Below are 25,876 nucleotides of genomic sequence, written 5' to 3'. Positions count from 1 at the left end.
AGAAATCAAGATTTATGGGTTTTTTTTCTACTGAATAGTCAGGGAAGAAAATTAAAATTATTTTTCTATGTATTCTAAAAATGGTGTCCCATGCCTTTCAACATAAACTCAGAATAATCATCATGCAATATTAATTTAAAATAAAATAATCATTAAATGCATATAACTACAAAAATATTATCACCCATACATATATTTAAAGATGAATTAAAGAAGCTGTTTTCTTGAATCCAAATTCTCACATAGGGTAAAATAATATCATAAATATGTTTTAATCTAAATGAGTTGATATATTTTTAAAATTTGTGCAGAAAACTCTGGATTCATTTAGTCTTCCGGTGTTATGAATAATGGTTTTAAAAATTAAATTTTACATTTAAAAGTACCACTAAAATTTCTTTAAATGGTATTGACTTTTCTATTAACCAATTATAACTATAGAGGTGAAAATTCTCTAGTCTGGTTGCTTTTCTAAAATTTATAAGATGACATTTTGACCAATGTATATCTTTGTAAATATCTGGATATTATGATTATCTCTTTCCTGTTTGATTTTCTCTGAGCTTTGAGCTTTACGAGCATATTATTATTTTTTTATTTATAAAAAGGAAATATTGACAAAACCATAGGATAAGAGGGGTACAATTCCCACCATCAGAACTCCATATCCCATGCCCTCCCCTGATACCTTTCCTATTCTTTATCCCTCTTATTGGTTATTGTGGGATGCAGAAGGTGGAAGGTCTGTCTTCTGTAATTGCTTTCCCGCTGAACATGAGCGTTGACAGGTCAATCCATACTCCCAGCCTGCCTCTCTCTTTACTCACTTGACTGCACTCAAACTTGCCACATAGTATACTATATGTGCTGGTTTGCTTCTTGTATGCATTTCACTTAAACTTGTGCAGAGAACAACATAATAGTATTCTCAGGGACAGTATCCTAGAATCTGCTAAGTTTTTCATTATACACAGCAATATTAATCAGAAGTGCTAGAAAAAAAATAAAAAGAGTAGTGACCCAGGAGGTGAGCCAAAGAGTAGAATGCCCAACATACAATAATTAGATACTGAGTTTGATCATAGCTTCAGAATCAGAGTAATGCTCTGGTATTTTCTCTCTTTCTCTCTCTTCCCTCCCCTCTTCTCTTATTAATAAATTATCAAATAAAATGTTAAAATTAACTTATAGTAAATGTGTTACAGGTAGTGGTAATTTTACTAAATAAAGAAACACAGGCTACTGCACAAAAAAATTAAATAGTTATGCTGTTAACAAAAGCCCCTTTAAAATCAACAAGGTCTATGGATGCTGTATCACAAAGGACCACATTTCTAGACTAGCAATCTCTTATAACTTCTTTAACTTTGAATTACATGTAGACATATTCTATGGAATGATAAACTTATTTTTTTATTAGAGATATACACTGAATTCTAAATCATTCAAGAAAAAACCATAAGCATATAGGTACTTATATTAAGATTCTACAAACATTAAATATACTTAATAAATGTCTTCATATCTACTAATGCCTTAATATTTCTTTTACTCACCAGTTTATCTGATGGTACATTTTATAATCTAGTAATTATGATGTATTTTTATCTTAGATTTTTATTTCTCATTTCCCAGTGAAGACTAATGGCTTCTCAAATACATCTTATTAGAATATTGAGAAAATTGTTGATTATAGGTGCTTTTGATAAGTAATTGCATTACCTGTAGTTTAAGTACAGGAATAGGATTCTGAAATAAGATATTAATATAGCTTTTAAGAAATAGGACTGTGCTGTAGGAAGGGTACCAAGTGCCCAGTAAGAATAAGGGAGGATATATGTAGGATAATATATGGTCACACAATAAAGGAAAGTAAAAGTGAATTTGCAAACAGAACACTACTATAGTAAGAATGTATATATACATACATCATATATATATACATATACATGCATATATATATGAGATTGTATGGGATATATATATATATATATATATATATATATATATATAGAGAGAGAGAGAGAGAGAGAGAGAGAGAGAGAGAGAGTAGAAAACCAATTTCATTTAATTTCCAGTCTTCCTGAATCTTTTTTGTCTTTAATATTAACTACACATATTCTGAAGATTAATTGGAACTGGTCCTTTGGTGACAAATGTCATGTGGTGAAACACATCAAGGAGAAGTATGCCTCTAAAATATAATACCTTATAAAGCAGTGTTACCTTAACAAAATTATTTTTAAAGAGCCAGGTGTGCCACTGCCCAGTCCCTGGGTTAAATCTAATTTGAGAAACTTTGAATGTTTTAAGAAAGGAATTCTAATGATTCTAATGATCATTTTTATCAAAGACAAATGATGGTTTTAAAATGCTGCAACTTGAGCCTTGATTTTGTTGATTTTTCCTGTATTTCAAAAACACAAAAAACTTTGTCACAAAAAAACTTTGAAGACTAAAATGTTTTTTTTTTAAGATTTTTAAATATTTATTGATTCCCTTTTGTTGCCCTTGTTGTTTAATGTTGTAGTTATTATCATTGTTGTTATAGATGTTGTTGTTGTTAGGTAGTACAGAGAGAAATGGAAAGAGGAGGGAAAGACAGAGAGAGGGAGAGAAGATAGATACCTGCAGACCTGCTTCACCGCTTGTGAAGAGACTCCCCTGCAGGTGGGGAGCCCGAAGCTTGAACCAGGATCCTTGAGCTTTGCTCCACATGAACTTGACCTGCTGAGCTACCACCTGACTCCCAAAGACTAAAACTTTTACTGTAATATGGAGCTTTCCCTTGGAAGGGACACATGCACATTCCACAATGCCAAAGGTGCTCACAGAATAGACAGCACTCTGTTGTGTATTTCCAAATACTTGACTTCTTTGTGAGTAGGAGGGGACTCTATGCCTCTATAGAAATCTACCAGAAGGCCAACGTGGAGAAGTTTACTTTACTGAAATGATAAGGAAAGAGAGAAACAGAGAGGAGAGAGAGAGAGACAGACAGAGACAGAGAGAGACAGAGAGGAGGGGAGAAGGAGGAGGAAGGGAGAGGAGAGGAGAGGAGAGGAGAGGAGAGGAGAGGAGAGGAGAGGAGAGGAGAGGAGAGGAGAGGAGAGGAGAGGAGAGGAGAGGGAGAGATCTTTACACATCTTCCAATGACTTGATGTTCTAGTGTATCGTAATATGGAAGACTTGAGCAAGGAAAGCGACTATTTGAAGAGTTGTATGTGAATTAAGTTCAAAATTCAATAATTAATATTGTAAAGAGTCAGAAACAACACTCACACACATGCATGGTAAGGTACAGTAATTTAATCTTTTTAATTATAAATATATATTTTAATTAACCAGTGATTACTTATTAAGTTTCCTGTAAATCTTTGGCTGTCATCTAAAACCCAGAAGAGAATAGTCTAATAGAAAATGCTGCTATCTTTGCAGGACTGAATACGAAAGAGTGAAAGCTATAGACACCTGCCTAGGACACATTTTGCAATGAAATACTTGCTTATAACCCAGAAAAATACTGAGAGCTTCTTCAGCTTCAGGACAATATGTAAACTATTTCTCTGTGGAAAATAAAGCTACACTCTGAAGAGCAGAGCTAGTAGGTTTCAGAGCAGCTTTGGAAATGAAAAAAAAAAATTAAAAAGGCAATAAAAGCATGTATTTGCCTTTACTGTAACTCTGGACCTTTGAGACTTCATTTTTTCCCCCACCATTGGCTTATTACTGGAGCTCAGTGTCCATGTAATTTTTTGACTACCGCTGGTCATTCTTATATAAATAGTGAGAGACAGAAAGAGATAGAGAGGTAGAGACTGAGAGAAAGACAGAGTGAAACAGAGGCACCTACAACATTGCTCATGAAACTTTCCCCTTTAATTACCCTCACCACAGCCTTATAATATGCGGGCTCTACATATTTCTGCTCTTTTAAGATGAAAAATTTATTTGTGTTAGCACATCCGTACTTGTGAGCTTCATAACCAATTTATGCATATACAGTGACAGTCGTTAAAAAGATGGAAAAGATCAATAGTTCTCAATAATTCAGAATGAAGTCAGAACATTTAAATTTAGTTTGTCTTCTGAGAAAGATTTGGTTAAAATCTAATTCAGCATTTGTACTTTGAGCAGGAAAATGAAACATTCAAATGAGGACATTAGATATAGCTTGTAAACTATTAAGATTGATAAAAATTTGTGATTGTGTTCTTAGTTTTGAACTTCATTTCAGACAGGAGTTGAAGGCTCTTAGGGTAAACAGTTGCAAATGAGATTTTGAGTTCATTAGGTAATCTCCAGGATGGTTATCACTGTAGACCTGTAAATCCTGTGATAACTCATCACTCTGCTGCTTAACACATTTGGACGCTTTAAGTCATTTTAAGCTGTCCCTGATATTTCTAGTTGGCACACGCTGTGAGCATGAAATTAATTTGGCACTTGTCTATAGATAAAAATGAAGCATTTGTGAAACATTGTCTAGTCACTTTACATGCTTCCACAAAACAGATATCCAGCTTCCTATAGATTGCTCATTTGAAGCAGAACCCAATTTAGACATGAAGTTCTAAAAACCTGGATAGACAAAGATGAGCTCATTTCTTCCTGCCTCTTTTCCGATTCTACTCTGTCATTAAGAACTGTCATGCAGGCTTAGGCTGAATGCTTGTTTGTGTGTTCTTGGCAAACTTTCCAATTAGCTGCTACTGAATCCAGCTTTTGAATATCTCACTTTCCAGAATTCATAAATTTACTATTATAGTACACTTATTAGGAAAATTGAAATATAGACTATACCGTTATCTTAAAACTCTTAGATTGTCAAATAAGTGGGCAGAAATGTAAATCATCCATGCATTTTTAATTTTTCAGTTGTGTTTTATCATAAATTATCAAGTTTTAGTCAAATATATGGGCATAACTGGGTTCACATACTTAATAGTCCAGTGTCCTTCTTTAGAAGAAAAAAAACACTATACATAGTGCATACATATGCATCTATAGACATCAACTGTGGAGTGTTTGACTTATTTTCAATTGCTGAATAATAGAGTTTCTTGAAAATTTTTTCCTCCAGAAGATAACACTGTGCTTTGAAATATTAAGGACTCACATGAAAATATTTTGATGTAGTCACTATTATTAGGCATTAGTATTTTCCTGTATGAATACATAACTAATTAAGAGCTTTTTAAAATTTTGTGGAATCATGTGGACTTTTCTTAAAATAGTTATTCTGCAAAAGTTTTATCTTTTTCTTCCCCTGAATCCATAAAATAAACATATTTGGGGCCAAGTGGTATCCTTGATAGGACACACATGCTACAATGAGCAGGGACCTGAGTTCAAGCCCTCAGTACCTTCCTGCAAAGAGAAAGCTTCTCTTTCCTCTCAATCCTCCCCCTCTTATTTTCTCTCAGTCTCTACCCAAAATAAATAAATATATTAAAAATAGATACATTTATTCATTTTGTTTGAAATTTTCTTCCTTCCTATACCAAAATTTCCTTTAGCATATATGGATAATAGTTTCTGAAAGAAGGGAAAGCACTAAGCAGAACTTGGACTGGAGTTGGTGTACTGCACTAAAGTCAGAGACTCTGGGATGACGGGGAGGGTTCAGGTCCTGGAACATGATAACAGAGGTGGACCTAGTGGGGATTGTATTGTTATGTGGAAACGTTATACATGTACAAACTACTGTATTTTACTGTTGACTTTAAACCTTTAATTCCCCAATAAATATTTTTAAAAATCAGTTTCTGAAAGACACCACATAATGTTGACAATATGCCATTTGCATAGTTCAATAAGCTTTAATTTTGTTCCCTTACATAAAAACGAGTAAAGGCTTTCAATATATTTTGAATAGCGCCAACATACATGAAATCAATACCAAATTCCAAAAGAATTTTTTAAAATGTCAAGTAAAGTATGTCTACCACATGCTGATGGAAGTGATGTGATGTGGTAACACAATAGATGTTTCTTTAACATGCTGGCTTTCAGCTTGAAAAGAAACGCTTTAATGTTTTTTGAATGTTCACAAATCATGTTGCAAAAGAGATGGCAAAGGGGGATTCTTTTCTTAGACTCCAAACCATTTTGTAACTAACAGATACAAAATTATAATTATAGAAAGTGATTCAAACCTTTCAGAGTCCTGAAGAGAATGGGATCAGAGAGAGGACCCACTCCTTTTGAATTTCGTGCTTGTATTCGAAAATAATACATAGTATCAAGGTTGAGGTCCATGATTTGATGAGTAAGACGATCACCGCTGATTGTCTCCATAATCCAGTCATCAATTGGTATGTTCTTATCCAATGTATAAAACAAGATGTAAGCTGTAGAAATAAAATGTGGCTTTGTTAGTGTTCTGACTGTATGCTATACTTCTGCTTCCAAATACCCATTGTCAGATAGAATTCGAAAAGATTATTATATGTCCACAGTCAATAGATGACAATAATTGGTTTATTACACTCAGAAGGTTAGAAGTGCACCTACCTTATGATTCTGCAATTCTTCTCCTGTGGATATATCCTAAGGAACCCAACACACCCGTCCAAAAAGATTTGTGTATACCTATGTTCATAGCAGGACAATTTGTAATAGTCAAAATTTGGAAGCAACCCAGGTGTACAACAACTGAGGAGTGGCTGAGTAAGTTGTTATATATATATATATATATATATATATATATATATATATATATATATATATATACTCATGCTATTAAATGCTATTAAAAATAGTAAATTTAGGAGTTGAACAGTAGCACAGCGGGTTAAGCGTCCATGGCGCCAAGCGCAAGGACCGACCAATGTAAGGATCCCGGTTCTAGCCCCAGTACTGCACCTGCAGGGGAGTTGCTTCACAAGTGGTGAAGCAGGTCTCCGGGTGTCTATCTTTCTCCCCCCTCCCCCCCCCCCCCTGTCTTCTCTTCCTCTCTCCATTTCTCTCTGTCCTAACAACGACGACACCAATAACTACAACAACAATAAAAAAACAAGGGCAACAAAAGGGAAAAATAAATAAATAAATATAAAAAGTATTAAAAAATAGTGAATTCATCTTCTTCACCTCATCTTGGCAGGAACTTGAAGAAATCATGTTAAGTGAGATAAGTCAGAAGCAAAAGGATGGATATGGGATGATCTCACTCACAGGCAGAAATTGATAAACAAGATCATCAGGGAAAACACTAAGCAGAACTTGGAGTGGAGTTGCTCTATTACACCAAAGTAAAAGACTCTGGGGTGAGGTAGAGGGTTCATAATGGCAGAGGAGGACATAGTGGGGGTTGTATTGTTATGTGGAAATATTATACATGTACAAACTATTGTATTTCACTGTTGTATGTAAACTGTTAACCCCCCAATAAAGAAATAAAATTGTAAAATTGGTTTGTCAAGTATTTTTTTCTAATTGAGCAGCCTAAATAAAGCAACGTACAGAACCTGAAAATAGAATAGACCATTAGAAATCTAAATGTCTGATTCAGCTAAAAATATGAGGTCTTAATGCTCATTATTGTCTTGTTCTTATTTTAAGCACAGGGATGTAACACAGATAACAGGTCTGCATAATTACACTGTAGTTTGCTAATGAAAAGCATTTATGTTTATTTTGACTTTTATTTATATAACAAAAATACAATGGATATTATAAACAGTCACACATATTTCAAGTGTCATGAAAAAAAAGGATTATATCATGGATGCAATAACTCTCCAAAGTTACTACTCTTTCATAGATGGTAGAATTGAGGATCCGAAAGCTAGATAGTAAAGGACAGGAGATATCCCAAATGTCATATGAGAAATCTACCTCTTTCTTCAGTCTATCCCTATAGCAAAAAAAAAAAAAAAAAGAAAGAAAAAAAGAAAGAAAATTGGAGACTTCTCAAATTATCCTAGTTTCCACATCCTCATAGTATCACTCTTTTGTAGCAAATCCAGTCTAACTATAGACAGAATTTTGCTTTTACCAAATAGAATAAGCAAGTGTAATGGGCCTATTACCTCCCACAATTTGGCTACATAAGATAGTAAATTCTACCATGCTACCAGATTCTATAGACTTTCCCCTTTGTTAGCTTTGATAAAAGAAGTTAGCATATATAGAGAACTAGTGAAAAGGAATTGAGGGTGAGTTTGCTCAACAACAAAGAACTGAATCCTGCCAACAGTCACATCAGTTTGAAAAATAACAACTCGGTCTCTCAGTCTAGTTTCAAATAAAACATAGGTTAATACCTTAATTTATGCCTTCCAAGAGATTGACGCACAGTATCCAATTTAGCTATGCTTGGGTTCCTGACTGAGAAAAACAATGAAATAGCATACATGTGCCACTTTAAGCTGATAAATTTGATTATAATTTATATTTTATGCTAAGTTAAGGGTAGGTGCAGCAGTCTTGAACTCAGATAATAGATTTGTTCAGTGAAGGCCAGGACTCATAGAGATAGTAGATATATGGAATTTATCCACTTATTGGCATTTGCTGAGATAATAATTGAACTAATATGAACGTCTAGATACAAAAAGACTGGAAGGAGATAAAAACACTTTCCAAGGTAAAGAACTCTCAAATAGGGGAGCTGGGCGGTAGTGCAGCGGGTTAAGTGCACATGACACAAAGCACAAGAACCAGCATAAGGATCCCAGTTTGAGCCCCCAGCTCCCCACCTGCAAGGAAGTCATTTCACACGTGGTGAAGCAGGTCTGCAGGTGTCTGTCTTCCTCTCCTCTTCTCTGTCTTCCCCTCCTCTCTCCACTTCTCTCTGTCCTATCCAACAATGATGACATCAATAACAACAACAATAATAAATACAACAATAAAATAAAACAACAAGGGCAATAAAAGGGAATAAATAAATGAAAACATTAAAAAAATAACTCTCAAATAATAAAGGCTATGTGACTCGTCTCTTTGGTTGGTATCTCTATGTGGAGGTTATCATCCTAAACGGATAATGAAATATCAGTGGGTCAAGTAATTTCAGAGTCCCGATCCACCACTGAAATCTTACCTTATAGACTTTCATATAACCACATAGGAAAACAAAGTCACGGATTTTTTTTCACTATCATTTTATGCCTTCATATTAATTTGTCTGTGTCACAGTCTCTTTTTCCATTGTTTTCTACTTTATTTTTGTCTATAACCACCAGAATTTGTCCAATAATAAAGTATTAGATCCTGGAATAGGCTGCGAGACCTTCTGGAATTGTTAACCCACCTGGGTAATCATGCCTTGGAATCATTTATAACTCAACCCTGATTATCAACATCAAAATATTTTCTAATATTCCTTGAGTAAGAACAGTCTAATTTGATCCCCAAGGAGTCACATTTATTGAATAGAAGACCCTGGCATCAGTAATACTTTCTTCTCTATCACTTATCTCATCCTTGATTTTTGCTGTCTCAATCCAATAAATAAATACAAATAATAAAAAATTTAAAAGACTATTGACTAAAATCCTCAGCAATATAAGATTTATTTTTATTTTTATATATTTTTATATTTTATTTATATATCATTACATAGAGACAGTGAGAAATTGAGGGGTGAGATAGAGCAGAAGAGAGACAGAGAAACACCTGCAGCCCTACTTCACCACTCGTAAAGCTTTCCCATTGCATGTAGAGACCAGGGGTTTGAACCTGGGTCCTTGTGCACTGTAATGTGTGCACTTAACCAGATGTGCCATCACCTGACCCAGTAATATAAGTTTTACATTTATTAAATTTAATAACATTTTTTAAATTCTTCCTTATGGTTGTAAGTAAACAAGAAACCTGAAGAATTTTGTTCCTATCTTAGTTCAACTACATTGATTTTATTTTCCTAATTTATCAATTCAGACAAAATATTTTCAACAAATATTTATGTTTATTGCGCTTTTTCTTTGTGTATAAGTTGTCCATTAACAAATAATAGTTCTGGCATCAAGTAAGGAAAACTGAAGGCTCATACAAGTATAGATTTTATTTGAGTAATTTCCTGACATTTATGGGAAAAATCTATCTTTTTCATAAATCCCATAACAGATATATCATTCAGAATTCTAAAAAATAGCCTAAGGGGGTAAACTTAATTTGGATGTATAAGTTTTGTATTTTGAGAAGATATTAAATACACCATAGAAGTCTTACCTTATAGATTTCCATATGGCCACGAAGGGAAAAAAAAAAAAAGTATTGGGCTTTCCATGATCGTTTTATGTTAATTCCTCTGTGGCAAAGTCTCTTTCTCCATTACTTTCTATTACTTTTTCTATTTTGTTTTTGTCTCTAACCATAAGAACTGGTCAAATAATGGAGTATTAGATTCTGTAATAGGTTCCAAGACCTTCTGGAATTGGTAACCCACCTGGGTACTCATGCCTTGCAATCACATTTGTCTAAAAACAAACAATGGAAAATCACATATCTGTCTTTTTTGACTCAAAATAAGTAGGTAGCTGTGATTTCAGAAGCAAAGTTTCAGAAAGTATTCAACCCCACCTATACCTTCCTTCAACTTTTCCATATTCTTAAATACTTATTAATTTCTCATTGTTCATAACTGATTCCTTACATAGATTTGGTAGATGGCTATATATCAGGAGACAAAGGTATATGACATGATCCATCCCAGGTAGGATCTCAGCCTAGACCCAGTGAAATTCTATTCAAATCTAAACTATTCCTTCTATAATAATGTATATATAATAATAATAATATAATAATGTCCATATCAGCAGGTAGACATAAAAGAAAAAAAAAACTAATTCCTCCTTTGTAGCTAAAAAAATAAAACCTGGGGCCAAGAAACCATATACTTTAGTTGTTTTATCATTCACTTGCTTAGAAACCTTGAGTAACATGTTTCATCTAAGTATTTCTTATCTCATTTGAAAACAAGTTGCTCAAAATACTTTGAGAACATACATGAAGGTAGTCCTACTACATTATCCTATACATGTATTTACTTAGTAAGTACTATAGTCACTGCTTACTTTGTAACATACTATATATTACATTAAATTTGAAGGGTCTTTTGCGGGGGAGAAATCCAACTTTGTATTCAAGTCTAAAACTCCAAATTTGACATATTTACTATCAATGCACTGATTATTTGATTTAACAACAATTTATTATCTACTAACTGGAAAAAAAAATACTGTTTTGGGGTCTTGCGTTGACACACTCAGTTGAGAGCACATTTTACCATGTGCAAGGTCCCAGGTTTAAGCCCCAGTCCCTAGCTACAGTGGAGAAGCCTCATGGGTAGTAAAACAGTGCTAAAGGTGCCTCCTCTTCTCTCCTCCTTTTTAAAATTTTTATTTATTCACTTTTGTTGCCCTTGTTGTTTTATTGTTGTAGTTATTGTTGTTGTTGATGTTGTCGCTGTTGGATAAGACAAAGAGAAATGGAGAGAAGAGGGAAAGACAAAGAAGGGGAGAGAAAGACAGACACCTGCAGACCTGCTTCACCACCTGTGAAGCGACTCCCCCTGCAGGTGGGGAGCCAGGGGCTCCAACCGGAATCCTTATGCAGGCCCTTGCACTTTGTGCCACCTGTGCTTAACCCGCTATGCTACCACCCGACTCCCTCTCTCTCCCTTTCTATCTCCGTTTCTCCTCTCAAATTCTCTCTGTCTCTATACAAAAAAATATATATAAGAAATTTAAAATTCGCACTGCTTAAAGAGAAAGCACTGGACATAATCTGAATACTGTGCTCATAGAACTTTTAATCTAGTATCATATATATTAGATCCTCAGTATGTGGAATAGGAATGGAGAGGGAAGACTTAAGATGACTACTTTTCTAACTTTTGCAGTGGGCAAACTATAGAGACTTTTGAAAAGAATGAGTAAACATATTTAGACAATACAATTTCAGTGTGAGGGTCTATTAGATTTTAAATCCCCAAAGGTCTTATAATTTATTACAGAATATTATAGACAGAAATTAAGAGGAGGGGCTCTGTGGCTTGTATGAGAATGAAAAGCTATTAAGATAGGCAAGTGTCAGTGTACAATATGAGCTGGATGAGTGTATTGATAGTCTTTGGGAGGAAATAGAAATCAGAAATGAATGCATGTTTACTGAAGTCTGGCTATTGGATAGAAACTTTTACAGAGAAGGTAGACATGGAAATAAAAAGACCTGCATTCTGGGAAGCAACACTTAAGTAGTGAGTGAAGCACCTGCTGTCAGGACTGAGAGACTACAGGCTGGATGTAGGGAGAAAAGTGGCCAGGTGATTTTGTAAATGTCAAGAGAGGAGATAATTTCAAGGAACAAGAACTGATCTAGAACATCAAGTGACAAAGAAGTTTAGCCATTCAGCAGTATTGACAAGGAAACAAATCTGAAGAACTAATGTCTTCTTTTATCTGTATAGGTGTCAGATCTTAAATAATGCTGGACACTGCATTTATTTAGATCAATGTTTTTAAACTCTAGCAGTACATTAAAACTACTCGGGAAAATTTTTTTTTTAAAGTCCTGGTCAATTCCTCCTCAGATAAATTAAATCATAAATCAGTTGAGAATCATTGACTTGGGCTAGTAGAATATTAATAGATTGGAGCAAAATACAGTACAATAGTTAAAAGCATATGAACCTAGATTTTTTAAAGACTTATCTACTTATTTTATCAGTGATAGAATAGGGCACCATTCCAGCATTTGTAGTACTAGGGATCAAACCTAGGACCTCACAGAAGCAATTCCTATGTTTCATTTCCTTAGCCACTTTCCTGACTGCTAAAATATGTACACTTACAAACTGATTATCTGATCATTCCTATGCAAAACACATTAGTGAACTCTACAGTGATTTTCAGATAGGAACAGTAATACTCAGTGAGTTTCAGTTCTCACAGAGCATCAGAAACTTTTCTCTGTACTTTACTATAGCAGTTCAAGGAAAATTCCTATCACTGTCCTTATTTTATAGATAACTCGGGAAGATTGGATGGCATGCAATATCTCAGAAGTTTGACTCTTAACTACAGTGCTGCATATATGCAAAGCTTAGGAAACAGATAAATGCACAGGTAATATGAGACTACATCTCTCCACACAGGTACAGAGGTTCCTTGTAGGTAGAAAAGAACTAGTGCTTTATTTTGTACTTCCTTGGGAAAATGATTGTAGAAAATCTGGGCCTTCCCTTTAATGGCCTAGTATTTTTTTCTACGTACTATAAATACTTCAAAAGGATCAAAATACTCATGAGACAGAAGTTTCATTAGTGTTCTTAGTGTATATGCATCATAAATTGAATCAAATACTATTAGTTTGACAATCACCACCTAAGTTAATAAGTGAACTATATTTTCAAGGTTGGAGTCATTGCCTCCTAAGATTTTATTTTACCATTATGAGACAAAGAAAGGCCTTTTAGTAACCTTCACGATGAAGAGTCAACAGACCCAAAATGGAGTCACTAATGCTAAGTCGTAAGTCAATTATACTTTCACCCTCTGTCATGAAAAGAACCTTAAATTAACCAAACTGGAGTAAGTCCTACTGAGGTAATAAATGCTTGAGATTCCTACCATTTCCTAAAGGTATGTGATCTTGACACAATCAATCTACTTTCACAAGTATATCTTCTTTGTCCTATTCTTTCTGCCTATCAAAGTGTTTATTTTGTAATCATACCTTGGAGCTCCTTTCTGTCTGCTAGATGGGTTGGGACTGATTCATGAATCATTGAATAAAGACACTAAGAACCATAAAATGTGCTTAGTTAGACTGAGAAAAAAACAGTAATGAGAGTTATTGAACATAAAATTCTAAATGAGATATGTAGACAAGATTTCTTATACATGATGTGGTGATTTTTGGCACAGGATTTTATTACCAAGAATAACTGTTTTTCTTAATTTTTTCTTGAAAAGTAAGACTAAGCTTCCTTTCAGAGACTAAACTATATTGTATTGTTTAAAATTACCATTTGATGAGATTTACTTAAAGAACTAGGTAGTATATGACTTCATCCTTTATCAAAACATATTTTCCAATCACAACTTGTTTTTACTCTGTAAATCTATTATCTATTTATTTGGTTCATGCTTATAAATAACTGTTTATGAAAATATAATGGTCATTATACAAGCAAATCAAAATCTACAGAAGTACTAACAGACACCATGAAAGTAGACCATAGAATAGTGTGTGTGTGTGTGTGTGTGTGTGTGTGTGTGTGTGTGTGTGTGTGTGTGTGTGTGTGTGTGTTGGGGATCAGAACTAGAATGATCCAGCCTCTGTTGTAATATCTGGCATAGTAATAACTGAGTATATAAGATTTGGGGTAGGAGGGAATTTTATGTCCACTTTTTGTCTGTATTTGTCAGCACAAGTGAAAATTCTGCATGCTAGTTCACTAAGAGCAGTTTCACAGAGAAAAAAGTCTTTAACAAATTTGAATTGCATTTGGAATTTCCATATTCTCTTTTCATTTTGTAAAATTCAGAAAGTAACTCAACATAAATTAAGTGTGCCATCTGAACTGTAATTTCCCTCCTTATCTTTTTATCAGAGAGACTGAATTACTTTGTTAATTTATAATAGTGGCAGCCACCTCTTGTATGCAAAAAAAAAAAAAGAAGAAAAAGGAGTGACTCTCACATTGCCTAACCCAATGGTTCAAGTTAATTAGACTATAATGTGCACATTTTGAGTTATACAATATTTTTCATAATAATTATATGCTATGGAGACATCTATTAAAAGCCTAAAGTGATCATTTAAATGCAAAATCCCTGATAGAACTCCATTATATTTTTCATACTAAATTAACATTACAGGCTTCTAATGGATGTTTTAATTAGGCATTGATGTTATCAGCAATATTTGGCAAAATAAAATCTGTCACTGTGAAATATTCATTAAGTTCAATTTCTGTCAGTCAGTATTAAGTGTTTCCTGAACCTTGGGATTTAAGTAAGAAGCACAAAGCAAAAAGAAATAAACTCCCCGCACACAACCCTCCTTCAAATATGCCATACAAAAGCATATAGATGGTATGTACTTTGTATTTTATAATTGTCAAACAGCTGGCTTCTTTTTAGTCATTTATGCTCTGCAGAATTCTGTTAGAAGGTTGTCCTAGTGCTCTGTAGAGAGAAAAATAAAAGCTCCATACTAATTGAGATACACATCTTCCTTACAGCGGCACAAAGCAAGTGTCTGTGAGCACCACGAGGAGACTCCCCGTGCTTAGTTGGGGGTGAGGAGAGACAATCAGAAAGGGTCAAGAAGTCAACTGAGATGCTGGGACAGAAAACTAAAACACAAAAGGTATAAGCTGTTCGTGAGATAAGCAATCATAGGCCAAATAGAGCAAGGTGAAAGCTAATGCTGAGGTCCTTACCAGTAATTTTCCCATTGGCTTCCAAGGGTGGTTGCCAGCTCACAATGACAGCCCGAGGTTTCCCTTCTCGAGTAATGACTGTCAGATCTTTGGGAGCAGAGGTCGGGGCTGCAAGATGAAACAGAGACAAGACCTTGTCAAAGGATGTGAAAGAAAACAGACATTTATGGGTCTTCTAATCATGAGGTTGGCACTCAGAGTCTATCAGGATGTCATGCTTATTTTCTCATTTATAATTTATTTCAAGTATTTGAAGTATATATGCAAAAACCAAATACAGAAAGTAATGCATTCCTAAGGAAGATAGATAGATTTTAAAGGTGTGACTATAGAAATAATAGAGTATGCATGACTATAAAAGGGTAAAACATAACTGATAATTTCAACTGGGTGCTACATTAAAAATGTCAAAAGTATCTTAAGCTCAAAGAAATGTATGTGAAAGGAAGCAAAAAATGCCTCTCTGGCATGAAGATTGTTTTGAGTTGACTAAGAAAAAAAAAAACAAGAAAAAAAACCTCTTAAAACTTTGTAGAAGTCATTCTTTTACAGGACATTTATATTTATATGGGGCATGCCCACTTGTAAGAATGTTTCCTTCTTTGTATCAGAAAGTGGAAGCTCTCTAAAACTCTAGAAAGTCTTACCAATGAGAAGGCCTTCGTTTAAAATGTATATAACAGGGCCACCCATTATGCAAGAGGGCCTTGGTTCAAGCCCCCAATGCCCATCTACAGGGGGAAGCTTCAAAAGCATAAGAACTGGAGCAGTGCTGTAAATGCCCCACCTCTCTTCCTTTCACTTCCTCCTCTTTATTTCTCAGGTTCTCACCTCTATCAAAAAAGGAAAGAAAAAGAAAAAAAATGACTCCTGGAAATAGTGGTTTCTGAAATCCCAGCAATAATTCTGGTGGAAAATATAAATAAATTAGTTAATTTAATTCGTACTGCTGTTGGCAAGCATTACCCATATTTCATTTAGTATGTTTGTCCTGGTAATCTATTCTCTCTCTTGTTTTGCAAGAGAACTTGGACTGAATTTGGTGTATTGCACCAAAAGAAAGGGATCTTGGGAGGGGGGATTCAGATCCTGGGCATGATGGTGGAGGAGGACCTAGAAGGGGGGTTAAAGTGTTATGCAGAAAACTGAGAAATGTTACACACATATTAACAACTGTATTTAGTCAATTGCAAACCAACAATCCCCCCTATAAAAAGTTTATAAAAATATTGTTTTACCTTTAGTTGAAGATAGTAATTAATATAATTTAGTTCCTCCTGGTTATCATATATATATATATATATATAATACAAATTGTTAAATAATAAAAATCCAACCAACTTAATTTCAATAATACAACTGAGTTCATTAAATAGTTTATAATTTGGACAACAATACAACTAACAAAACATGTAACCTATATCTATATAATCATAGTTTACATGTACATATAGTTTATATGTATATTGTTAAATAGACTAAGACCAAGAACATTAATTTAATCTATAAAATAAAAATGAGAAAATATCAACAACACCATAGGATAAGAGGGGTAAAACTCCACATATTTCCTACCACCAGACCCCATCCCCTCCACTGGAAGCTTTTCTATTCTTTATCTCTCTGTGAGTATGGACCCAGGATCATTATGGGATGCAGAAGGTGGAAGGTCTGGCTTCTGTAATTGCTTCTCCACTAAGCATGGGCATTGACATGCCAATCCATACTCCCAGCCTATTCCTATCTCTCCCTAGTGGGGCAGGGCACTGGAGAGATGGAGTTTCAGGACACACTGGTGAGGTCATTTGCCCAGAGGAGTCAAGAACATTAATTTAAGAAAAGGTTTTTTATATTAGAATACCAAGAAAGCAATGCTATCCCAAAAATCTGTTCACATAAAGAGCCTACTTAGTATAATTTCTAATCCACAAATAGGAATGTAATATATACCTATAACTTAACTTAGAGTATTATATCAAATATAATAAAAATTTAATACAGTAATGGAAGTGATTAGAGCTATGTATCTTTTAAAACTAATCAGAATTATCTTTTTTAAAGTGTGATCAAATTCATATCGACATTTTTTTTAAGAAGTCAATCAAATTACAATTATTAAATGGTTCCCTTGAATTTTTTTATGGTACTAAAAATGTAATGATGCTTCAGTTTTAGCTAGGAAAATAATGCATTGAAAAAATCATTTAAAATATTTAACAAATAATATATTTCAGATGCTGTGCAAGTTATTTTTTTCTCAAGTCAAAAATATTGGTGAACATAGACTTGGGTTATAGAATCAATAATTCAAAAGCACAGACTACTATTTATATATACCGTAACATTCCTTAACATTTGGAAATAGTGTGACTCTAAAAATATCAATGATCACTCCCAACAAAATATTTCCGGACTGCTCTTTTCCAAACTCATGGGCTCTGCCTGGAATGCTCTTTCAGAAATTCTTAACAGATCATCCTCTTTGAACTAACTGTAAAGAGTTAATGATAAGTAGTGGATATCAGGTTCTCCAGGATTCATATTCTTTTTTTTTATAGCCTTGCTTTCCCTTGACCTGTGAAGTTGTCTCAGATATCCTGAGTCATTTGTGTTTCTGGAAACCATTATTCTGATATTTCCTTGTGTATTTTCATACATATTGCTTCCCTATTTTTTTTTTTTTGGAAAGCACTGGAATTGGTACCTAAATGAGTATGAAAGCTATAGCTCAAGAATTTATACTTTGATTTATTTACTATGACTTCTATGGTTTCAGTTGACCAGAATTCTCAGTTGTTACCAGTACTACTCAGGCTGTTTCTGTAGGATACTTTTAATTTTTTTTCTATAATAGATGATAATCCATTGAAGGATATAGACTCTGTTCTCTACATCTTTCATACAAGTTTCTGACTTGGAACCTGACAATTACAAATGAACATAATTTAAGACATAATTTATATCATCCGACAAGTTTGTTTGGTTCTTAAGTAGATTTTCCTAGGCTTAACTTTCTTTGGTTTACATGAAAGGAAACTTGCAAAATTTAGAAGATTTCCAGCCATGAAAATATCACTGGTCATATGTGTTGACTGTCCTAAATCCCACTCCTTTTTCCATCATTTAGAACAGTACTTGTCTTTCTCATTGAGGAACAAACTCTCTTCTGTGTTGTATGAGCTTGATATCAGTATGGACTGGTAAATTCATATTTTCACCCCACCCTTACTATAGCTCTGTAATTCTATCTTCAGAGAAAATGACATTAATACAAGGAAGGAAAATACATGGAATCTAATGTCTGTCATCTAGCACCGTGACAGGACAGCCCAACTAGTCTTTAACGCATAAGGACTGGTTTCTGTTTTATCTTTTTTTTTATTCTAGAACAAGATTATTTCAGTTATATTATTATTACTATTATTACTTTTATTTTTATTTCTTCATATAGAAAGAATGAGGCACACAGAGAGGGAAAGAACCTCAGTGCTGAAGCTTCCTACAGTGCAGGAGAGCCTAGACTTGAATCTATGATGTACATACATGGCAGAGCAGCATACTATCCAAGTGAGCTATTTTCCCAGCCAAGTTATTTTAATTTTACTTAAATAAATTCAAGGGTTAATCACCTAGCTACAACAAAATGTTTTATTTTAAAAATGTGTCAGTTACCTTGTCTTTACTAAAGGAATCTCAGCACAAGTAATGTAGTAATGTAGCCCTATAAGATCTTCATGTTGTTGCAGAATTAGAAGTAACCCTGAGAGTTATTTCATTCACTTCATTTCCTTCTCACAGTTATAAAATCTGCAGACACTTGTGAATTACTTCTTGCTTTCCATCATCACCCAGGGATCTCATCCTTATGCTATTTACACCTTTGGTCCAAATCATTATCTGTTTTGACAATCACCCTTCCTCCTAACCACATTTCTAAAAGTTAATATCTTTTTGTCAGCAATGGGTCTCACCATTGGTAACCCTACAAGGCAAGGCAGCTGATAAGAAGTCAAGAAGGTGCATTTATCAAGTCAGATTTGCTATGCATTTTATGTTTATAAAAGGAATGAATATGCTTGTTTTAGGAGGAAATTACTAGTTCTCTTTCACTCAGGGGAGGTCATATGTCTTCCTGGTTTAAATTTAACTTCTTTTAAGGAAAAAAAATAATAAAGAACAGGATCTTTACTTATTTCACATGGAAATCATAACAATTAACCCACTGGGGGGGCTTCATGTCCTTCTTTCACAGATGACAGATAATTATAACTATAGTATTTGATATAAAGGTGTTTTGACCTACTTAATAGAGGACAAAGCATAGTTTAGACATCATACTGAAAATCCGCTCTAATTTCTACAGAACCTAGAACCAAGTACCCAGATTAGAAACCATGAAGCTAGCCCTTTCTAGTTTACCTGCTTCGTATGTGGTAGCATGTGCAGTCATGCTCCATGTGCTTGATCTTCTGTTTTTCGTTACCATGACTGAGAACTCATACATTGTGTTTGGCTTGAGACCTGTAGCTGTGTAACTCAGAGATGTTGTGTCTTCTGACTATAAGAGTGGGAAATAAACAAAGAGAAAAGAAATTATCTCTGTCCGCTTGATCAATCAAGTGATGCAAAAAAAAAGGATGCAAAATAAGTAAGTACTCTATTTCCAAATAGCCAGAGTAAAGGCACAGCATTGAACTTACTTATAAATCACTTTGTACTTGCTGATTATCCATCCAAAATATGAACAACAAAATAAGAAATGATGTTGTTTGAAACAATAGTCGATAACTTTACCCAACCAAGGAAATGACCAAGTAGCAAGAGAAACTCTACTTCCTTCTATCACTTTTATTTCAAAGATTACTGAGATTGACTTAACTTCTATTCCTGATAATTTAAATATCTTTCTCAGAAGTTTTAATGTTATATGCTTTATGTATATCAAGATTATCCCACTTACATAACAAAGCTAATGCCTAGAATTATTCATTTTTTAAATGTTTTAGAAACAAATTTCAGATTATTTTCGGCTATTAAGAAAAAAGAGGATTGAATCAATGTCATTTCATGTGGTTTACTTTCTTTGTTCTCACTTCATATCAAATACACTCTTAAGTGTAGAAGTGAGAGATACTTCTTTTAGACACAGACAGAGAGGCAAATAGAGAGAGAGAGACTCAGTGAAAGAGTCCACAGCACTGAAACTTCCTCAATGAGGTAGGCATCGGGTTCAAATCTATGTCTCATATCTGGAAAAAAATCAACATACAATTCAAGTGAGTTATCTTACTGGCTCACACATTTTAAGTGTGATCACTAAAGCAGTTTATCAGGAAGGTACATTTAACAGATAAAATAAATTAAGTGTTTTTTATTAAATGATTGTCATTAAAGGATTGCATTGGTACCAGTATTTTTCTGCTGGGAAATTGTGCATATGCAGATGCTGGGAAATTGTGCATATGCATTCACATCTGCCATGTTGCCCCTTCAGGCTACTGCTAGTTCCCGTGAGAGTTGGGACATTCTCGGAGTGCCTGTTCCGCCATGTTGTGCCCTCAGGGCATTGTCTATTTTCCCCGCAATATTTGGAGTGTTTTGGTTACTCCTCCCCCCTCCCATTCTCACGAGAGTTATTATCCTATCCTGGAGTGCTATGGTTACTCCTCCCCCTTCCCATTCTCCCGAAAGCTGCTCCTATAAAAGCCCTTCTTCTTCCGCACCTAGCTCTCTTGCCAGCGCTTCACTTTGGTGTTCAGACACAGGAAAGGTTACTGCGTGAGGCAGTCATTTTTGCTACCTCCACATGGCCCAACCTGCTTCTCTAGCACCCAACTCTGAGGTGCCAGCACAAATAAAGATCTGTGCTCCCTCTTCGCTCCAGACTTCCTCTATCTCTTCTCCGTGGCGCAAAACGACATCCGGCACCCGACGTGTCCCGCACTCACGTCCGGCCTGAGGTCCAGAAAAGCCGCCCAGACACAGGTAAGTGGCAGCTGCCTGACTCTGTGGCCCTGCGTTTCCCCTCACCATGGGATTTTTTCCGTTTTATGAGGAGGTGTCCCAGACATTATATCCTTCTCTCCTGGGACAGGCTCTCAATCTCAGAGATGCTTTAATTTTTGCTACACCGTGGGTTCTCATAATTATATTTACTACTTACAAGATATGTACAAGGTGCTCTGCCAAAAGGTTAAGTGACCTTGAGGCTGAGATACAAGAGTTAAGAGATATGTGCTAATGACCCAAACGCCCTAAGCGATTTGCAGTCAGCACCTGAGATATGTGCTTACGACTTAAATGCCCTAAGCGATTTTCAGTCAGCACCCAAACTTCTGTCCCTGCAGACATATGTTCGGTTCCTTCTGCAGCTTCTATGACCCTTCACCCGTTGTCCCTGCAGACACATGTTCGGCTCCTTCTGCAGACATGTGTTCGGTTCCTTCTGCGACAGACACGTGTTCAGTTCCTTCTGCGGCTTCCATTACCCCTTCACCCACTGTCCCTGCAGACACGTGTTCAGTTCTTTCTGCGGCTTCCATAACCCGTCCCCCCACTGATACCTCATCATTAAGAGAGCTTGTGGCTGAGATACAGGAGTTAAAGGATATGTTTTCAGCATTTAGAGACCTTAAACCTTTTGCAATCCACCCTAAGAGCTCCGTCCCCATAGATACGTGCTCAGTTTCCCCTGCGGCCACTACGGCAGCTTCTACTTCTGTAACTCTTTGCCTTGCATCATAAGACCAAGTCCACAACTTCCCGGTAAATGTGGTCCCCAATAGACAAAACCCTCAGGTGTGGCACCTATACTCCTCCAAAACTCAGGGAACTCAGACAAGCCGTGAAGGAGGACGATATTCACACTTCATGGACCAAGTCCATTTTAAGGAGTTTTTACCAGCACCTTAACACCCCCCAGGACTGCAAAGACCTGGCTTGTGCTGCACTCCCAGACCCCCTCTACCTACAATGGAAGGCATGCTTCCAGATGAATGCTCTAGACAATTGCAGGAAAATAGTAATAAACAGGTAGAATGGAATTTTGATGCTTTGTTTGGAGCAGGAGAGTTTGAATCTGGAAACCAGCAGGCAGAAGCTAAGTTTCCAACTGGTTATTTTGAACAGGTATGCATCTGCGCAACACAAGCATGGGAAAGGGTGACCCCAACCAATGTAAATTCTTCAGTTCCCATTAACTCTCTTCGCCAAGGCACTGATGAATCATTAGCGAACTTCATCTCAAGGGTGAGGCAAACCTTAGAGAGAAAGGTTTATAATCCTGATGTCCGCTCACTACTCCTGCGTTCTATTGTCTGGGATGGCATGATACCACAATTCCGTCAGGCATGCCTTAGTCTTAAACACCTACACCCAGATAATTGGATTTTAGCGACACAGGAACTTACATCAGGCAATTATGGGGCATCCGCTATGACACAGGTTTATGCAGTTACCCCAAGTAATCAAAATGGGGCCTGCTGTCAGTGCAGTCGCCAAGGGCATTGGCGTAACCAATGTCCTGATAAGCTGCGACCACGCCTCCAGTTAGAACAACCCCGTCTCCAGTCAGGGCAACCCTGCCTCCAGTTAGAGCTACCACACCTCTAGTCAGGGCAATCCCGCCTCCAGTCAGGGCAACCCCACCTCCAATGAGGAGAACCCTGCCTTCAGTCAGGGAGCCAGAAGCCACGTACGGTGTGTCCCAGATGCCGTAAAGGGTTTCATTGGAAGAGAGATTGTAGGTCCAAATTTCATAAAGATGGCACGCCCCTGAATGGTACAAATTCAGGGCCTGAGATTTTGTGGACCACTCCTGTTTTAGAACAAGGTCATCCTACTATGACAGTAAAGATTGACAATAATCCTTTTAAATCTTTGATTGACACGGAGTCAGAAAAGATGATTTTAAGGCAAACAGAGGTTCCCCGAAATTGGGAACTCCTCCCGGGACCCCATATACATGGGGTTGGAGGAGTGACCCAATCCTTTCTCACACGAGGTTCGCTCATGTGGGAAGACCTGGAACGTTCTACTGGACACATCCAGCCATTGGTAGCTGATATTAGCACCAACCTATTGGGCAGGGATCTTCTAGAATGACTTGATGTTAGGATATCCACAGATGCCTGTGCAGAGCGTAACACTCGTTACCCGCGAGACCAGATCTAACCAGCACCCCCAATACTAACTGCCACTGTTCGTATACAAACTCCCTGCTTAGACTGGCTTTCTAATGAGCCTGTCTGGGTGGAACAGTGGCCTTTACCTAGGGATAAGCTAGAAATTTTAAAAGAGCTCGTCCGAGAGCAGTTGTCCTTGGGACACATTCGTCATTCTCGAAGCCCATGGAATACTCCTGTCTTTGTGATTAAAAAGCGCTCAGGAAAATGGTGTCTCCTCCAAGATCTCTGTGAGGTTAATAAAACCATGAAGGTCTGGAGCTCCCCCCAAAGGGGTTTGCCTCTTGCTTCTGCAATTCCCACAGGAATTCCAATCATAGCTATTGATATACAAGATTGCTTTTTCTCTATCCCCCTGCATCTGCAAGATTGTAAACATTTTTGCCTTCTCTGTTCCTTCTATTAATAACACCAGCCCTGCCGATTTGAATGGGTGGTTCTGCCCCAAGGCATGGCCAATAGTCCTACAATTTGTCAAGAGGCTGTTAAATCTGACCTTTTTCCATATATCCATAAGGGCCTTAATGTTTTTCATTACATGGATGACGTATTAATATGGGGAAAATCAGATACAGATCTCTGTGCCCTACGTGATTTTCTCATTCCTGCATTAAAGATAAGTAGCCTTAATGTGGCTCCTGAGAAGAGACAGCTAATTTCTCCAATATCTTTTTTAGGTTCAAAGATTTCTCTAACTAGGTTTTAACATCCCTTAAATCCTAGTGTTACTTTTCCTTCTAACCTCACTCTTGCTTCTTTACAAAGCTTTCTTGGAAATTTAAATTGGCTTAGGCAGTATCTTTATCTGCCTACTAGCTGCCTCCAACCACTGTTTAACCTGTTAAAAGGAAACAAAAAGCCCTCCTCAAAATGTAGGTTAACTCCCGAGGTCTCCTCGGCACTGGAAAGGGTTAACCAGGCCCTCCAGGACATGCACCTTGTTCGATTCTCCCCCTACTCTCCAGTAAACCTTCTAATCTTTAGCTCCACCCCCACAGTAGTAGGGGCATTGTGGCAGAACCATGGGGTTCTTGAGTGGCTTCACACACCAGAAGGCAGAGCTCCAAGACTCCTCACTGAGATAGATGGATTAGCATTCATGGTTCGCCAAGGAAGAAATAGGTCTGTGCAGGTCTTAGGGAAAGAACCGGATTTAATTATTCTTCCCTTTTCTCTCACAGATACAGAGTGGCTCATACGCAATCATTCCTGCTTTGCCATAAGCTTAGTGGGATTTCCAGGACAGATAGATAACCATTTTCCTTCTAATAAATTGATAGCTTCTTTACCTCTTTTGCCTCTACTAGCATCTAAACTTTTCTCTCGAGATTCCCATTCCTTCTTCTCATACAGTCTTCACTGATGGTGGAAAAAAGGGAGCTACTGCCCTTATATATTACCGAGACAAACAACCCCCTAAACCTCTTTTTAATGAGCTTTGTGAGAATTCTCCTCAGTACAAAGAACTTTATGCTGTTTTCCAGGCATTAAAAGCTGTACCAGAATCCTTCAACGTTTTTTCTGACAGTGTGTATACTGTTAACTTACTTCCATGGCTTGCTTGTTCCTATGTGAAAATTGATGACAACCCACTTTCCCCTCTTATGATTCATATCGCCTCTATGCTCTCTTCTCGAACCCAACCACTATATATCCAGCACCTTCATTCCCACTGCCCTCTTCCTGGTTCCCTGTCCGAGGGGAATGCTGCAGCTGACTGCCTTGCCTCCACAGGAGCTCTCCTAGTGTCTGTCTCTGATCCTGCTGATTTCCATTCTCTAACCCATGTTAATCTTAAAGGCCTTCAAGCTCGATTCCCTGATGTTCCTTTACCACAGTTAAAACATATCCTAGCTACATGCTCTTCCTTTGCAAGTCTCATAAAAACACCTTGGTGTTCAGACTCTTGGTGTTAACCCCCGAGGCTTAAAAGCTAATGCTATTTGGCAAATTGATGTCACCCACATACCAAACTTTGGCAAACACAAATATGTGTTTGTCTCAATTGATACCTTTTCTAAATTTATGTGGGCAACAGCTCAGACAGGAGAAAGCTCTAAAAAGCTTATAAGCCATATGCTCTCCTGTTTTGCTGTGATGGGTTCAGTTGAAGAGATAACTCTTCAACTGAAAACTGACAATGGACCTGTGTTTACCAGCAAACAATTTAAAGATTTTTGTTCCCTCTGGAATATTACTCATACCACAAGCATTCCCTATAATCCACAGGGACAAGGCATTGTTGAGAGGGCCCATCAAACACTTAAGGCTCAATTAAATAAAGATAAAGGAGGAA

The 25,876-nt window shown here is 36.4% G+C and overlaps 1 protein-coding gene across 1 annotated transcript in view; it reads right to left on the bottom strand.

The window, feature by feature from the left end:
* DCC (DCC netrin 1 receptor) overlaps positions 1 to 25,876 on the bottom strand; it is a 1,300,159-nt gene that overhangs the window by 124,421 nt on the left and 1,149,862 nt on the right. The window contains exons 19-21 of the mRNA XM_016186489.2: positions 19,817 to 19,955; positions 15,398 to 15,505; positions 6,159 to 6,353 (exon numbers count right to left, since the gene is read on the bottom strand). Of these exons, the coding sequence (XP_016041975.1) occupies positions 6,159 to 6,353; positions 15,398 to 15,505; positions 19,817 to 19,955 (442 nt within the window). The remainder of the gene's footprint in view (positions 1 to 6,158; positions 6,354 to 15,397; positions 15,506 to 19,816; positions 19,956 to 25,876) is intronic.

The sequence above is a fragment of the Erinaceus europaeus genome, chromosome 15 (assembly GCF_950295315.1).
Source record: "Erinaceus europaeus chromosome 15, mEriEur2.1, whole genome shotgun sequence".
Taxonomy (NCBI): domain Eukaryota; kingdom Metazoa; phylum Chordata; class Mammalia; order Eulipotyphla; family Erinaceidae; genus Erinaceus; species Erinaceus europaeus.
This window is presented reverse-complemented; position numbering and strand designations above follow the sequence as displayed.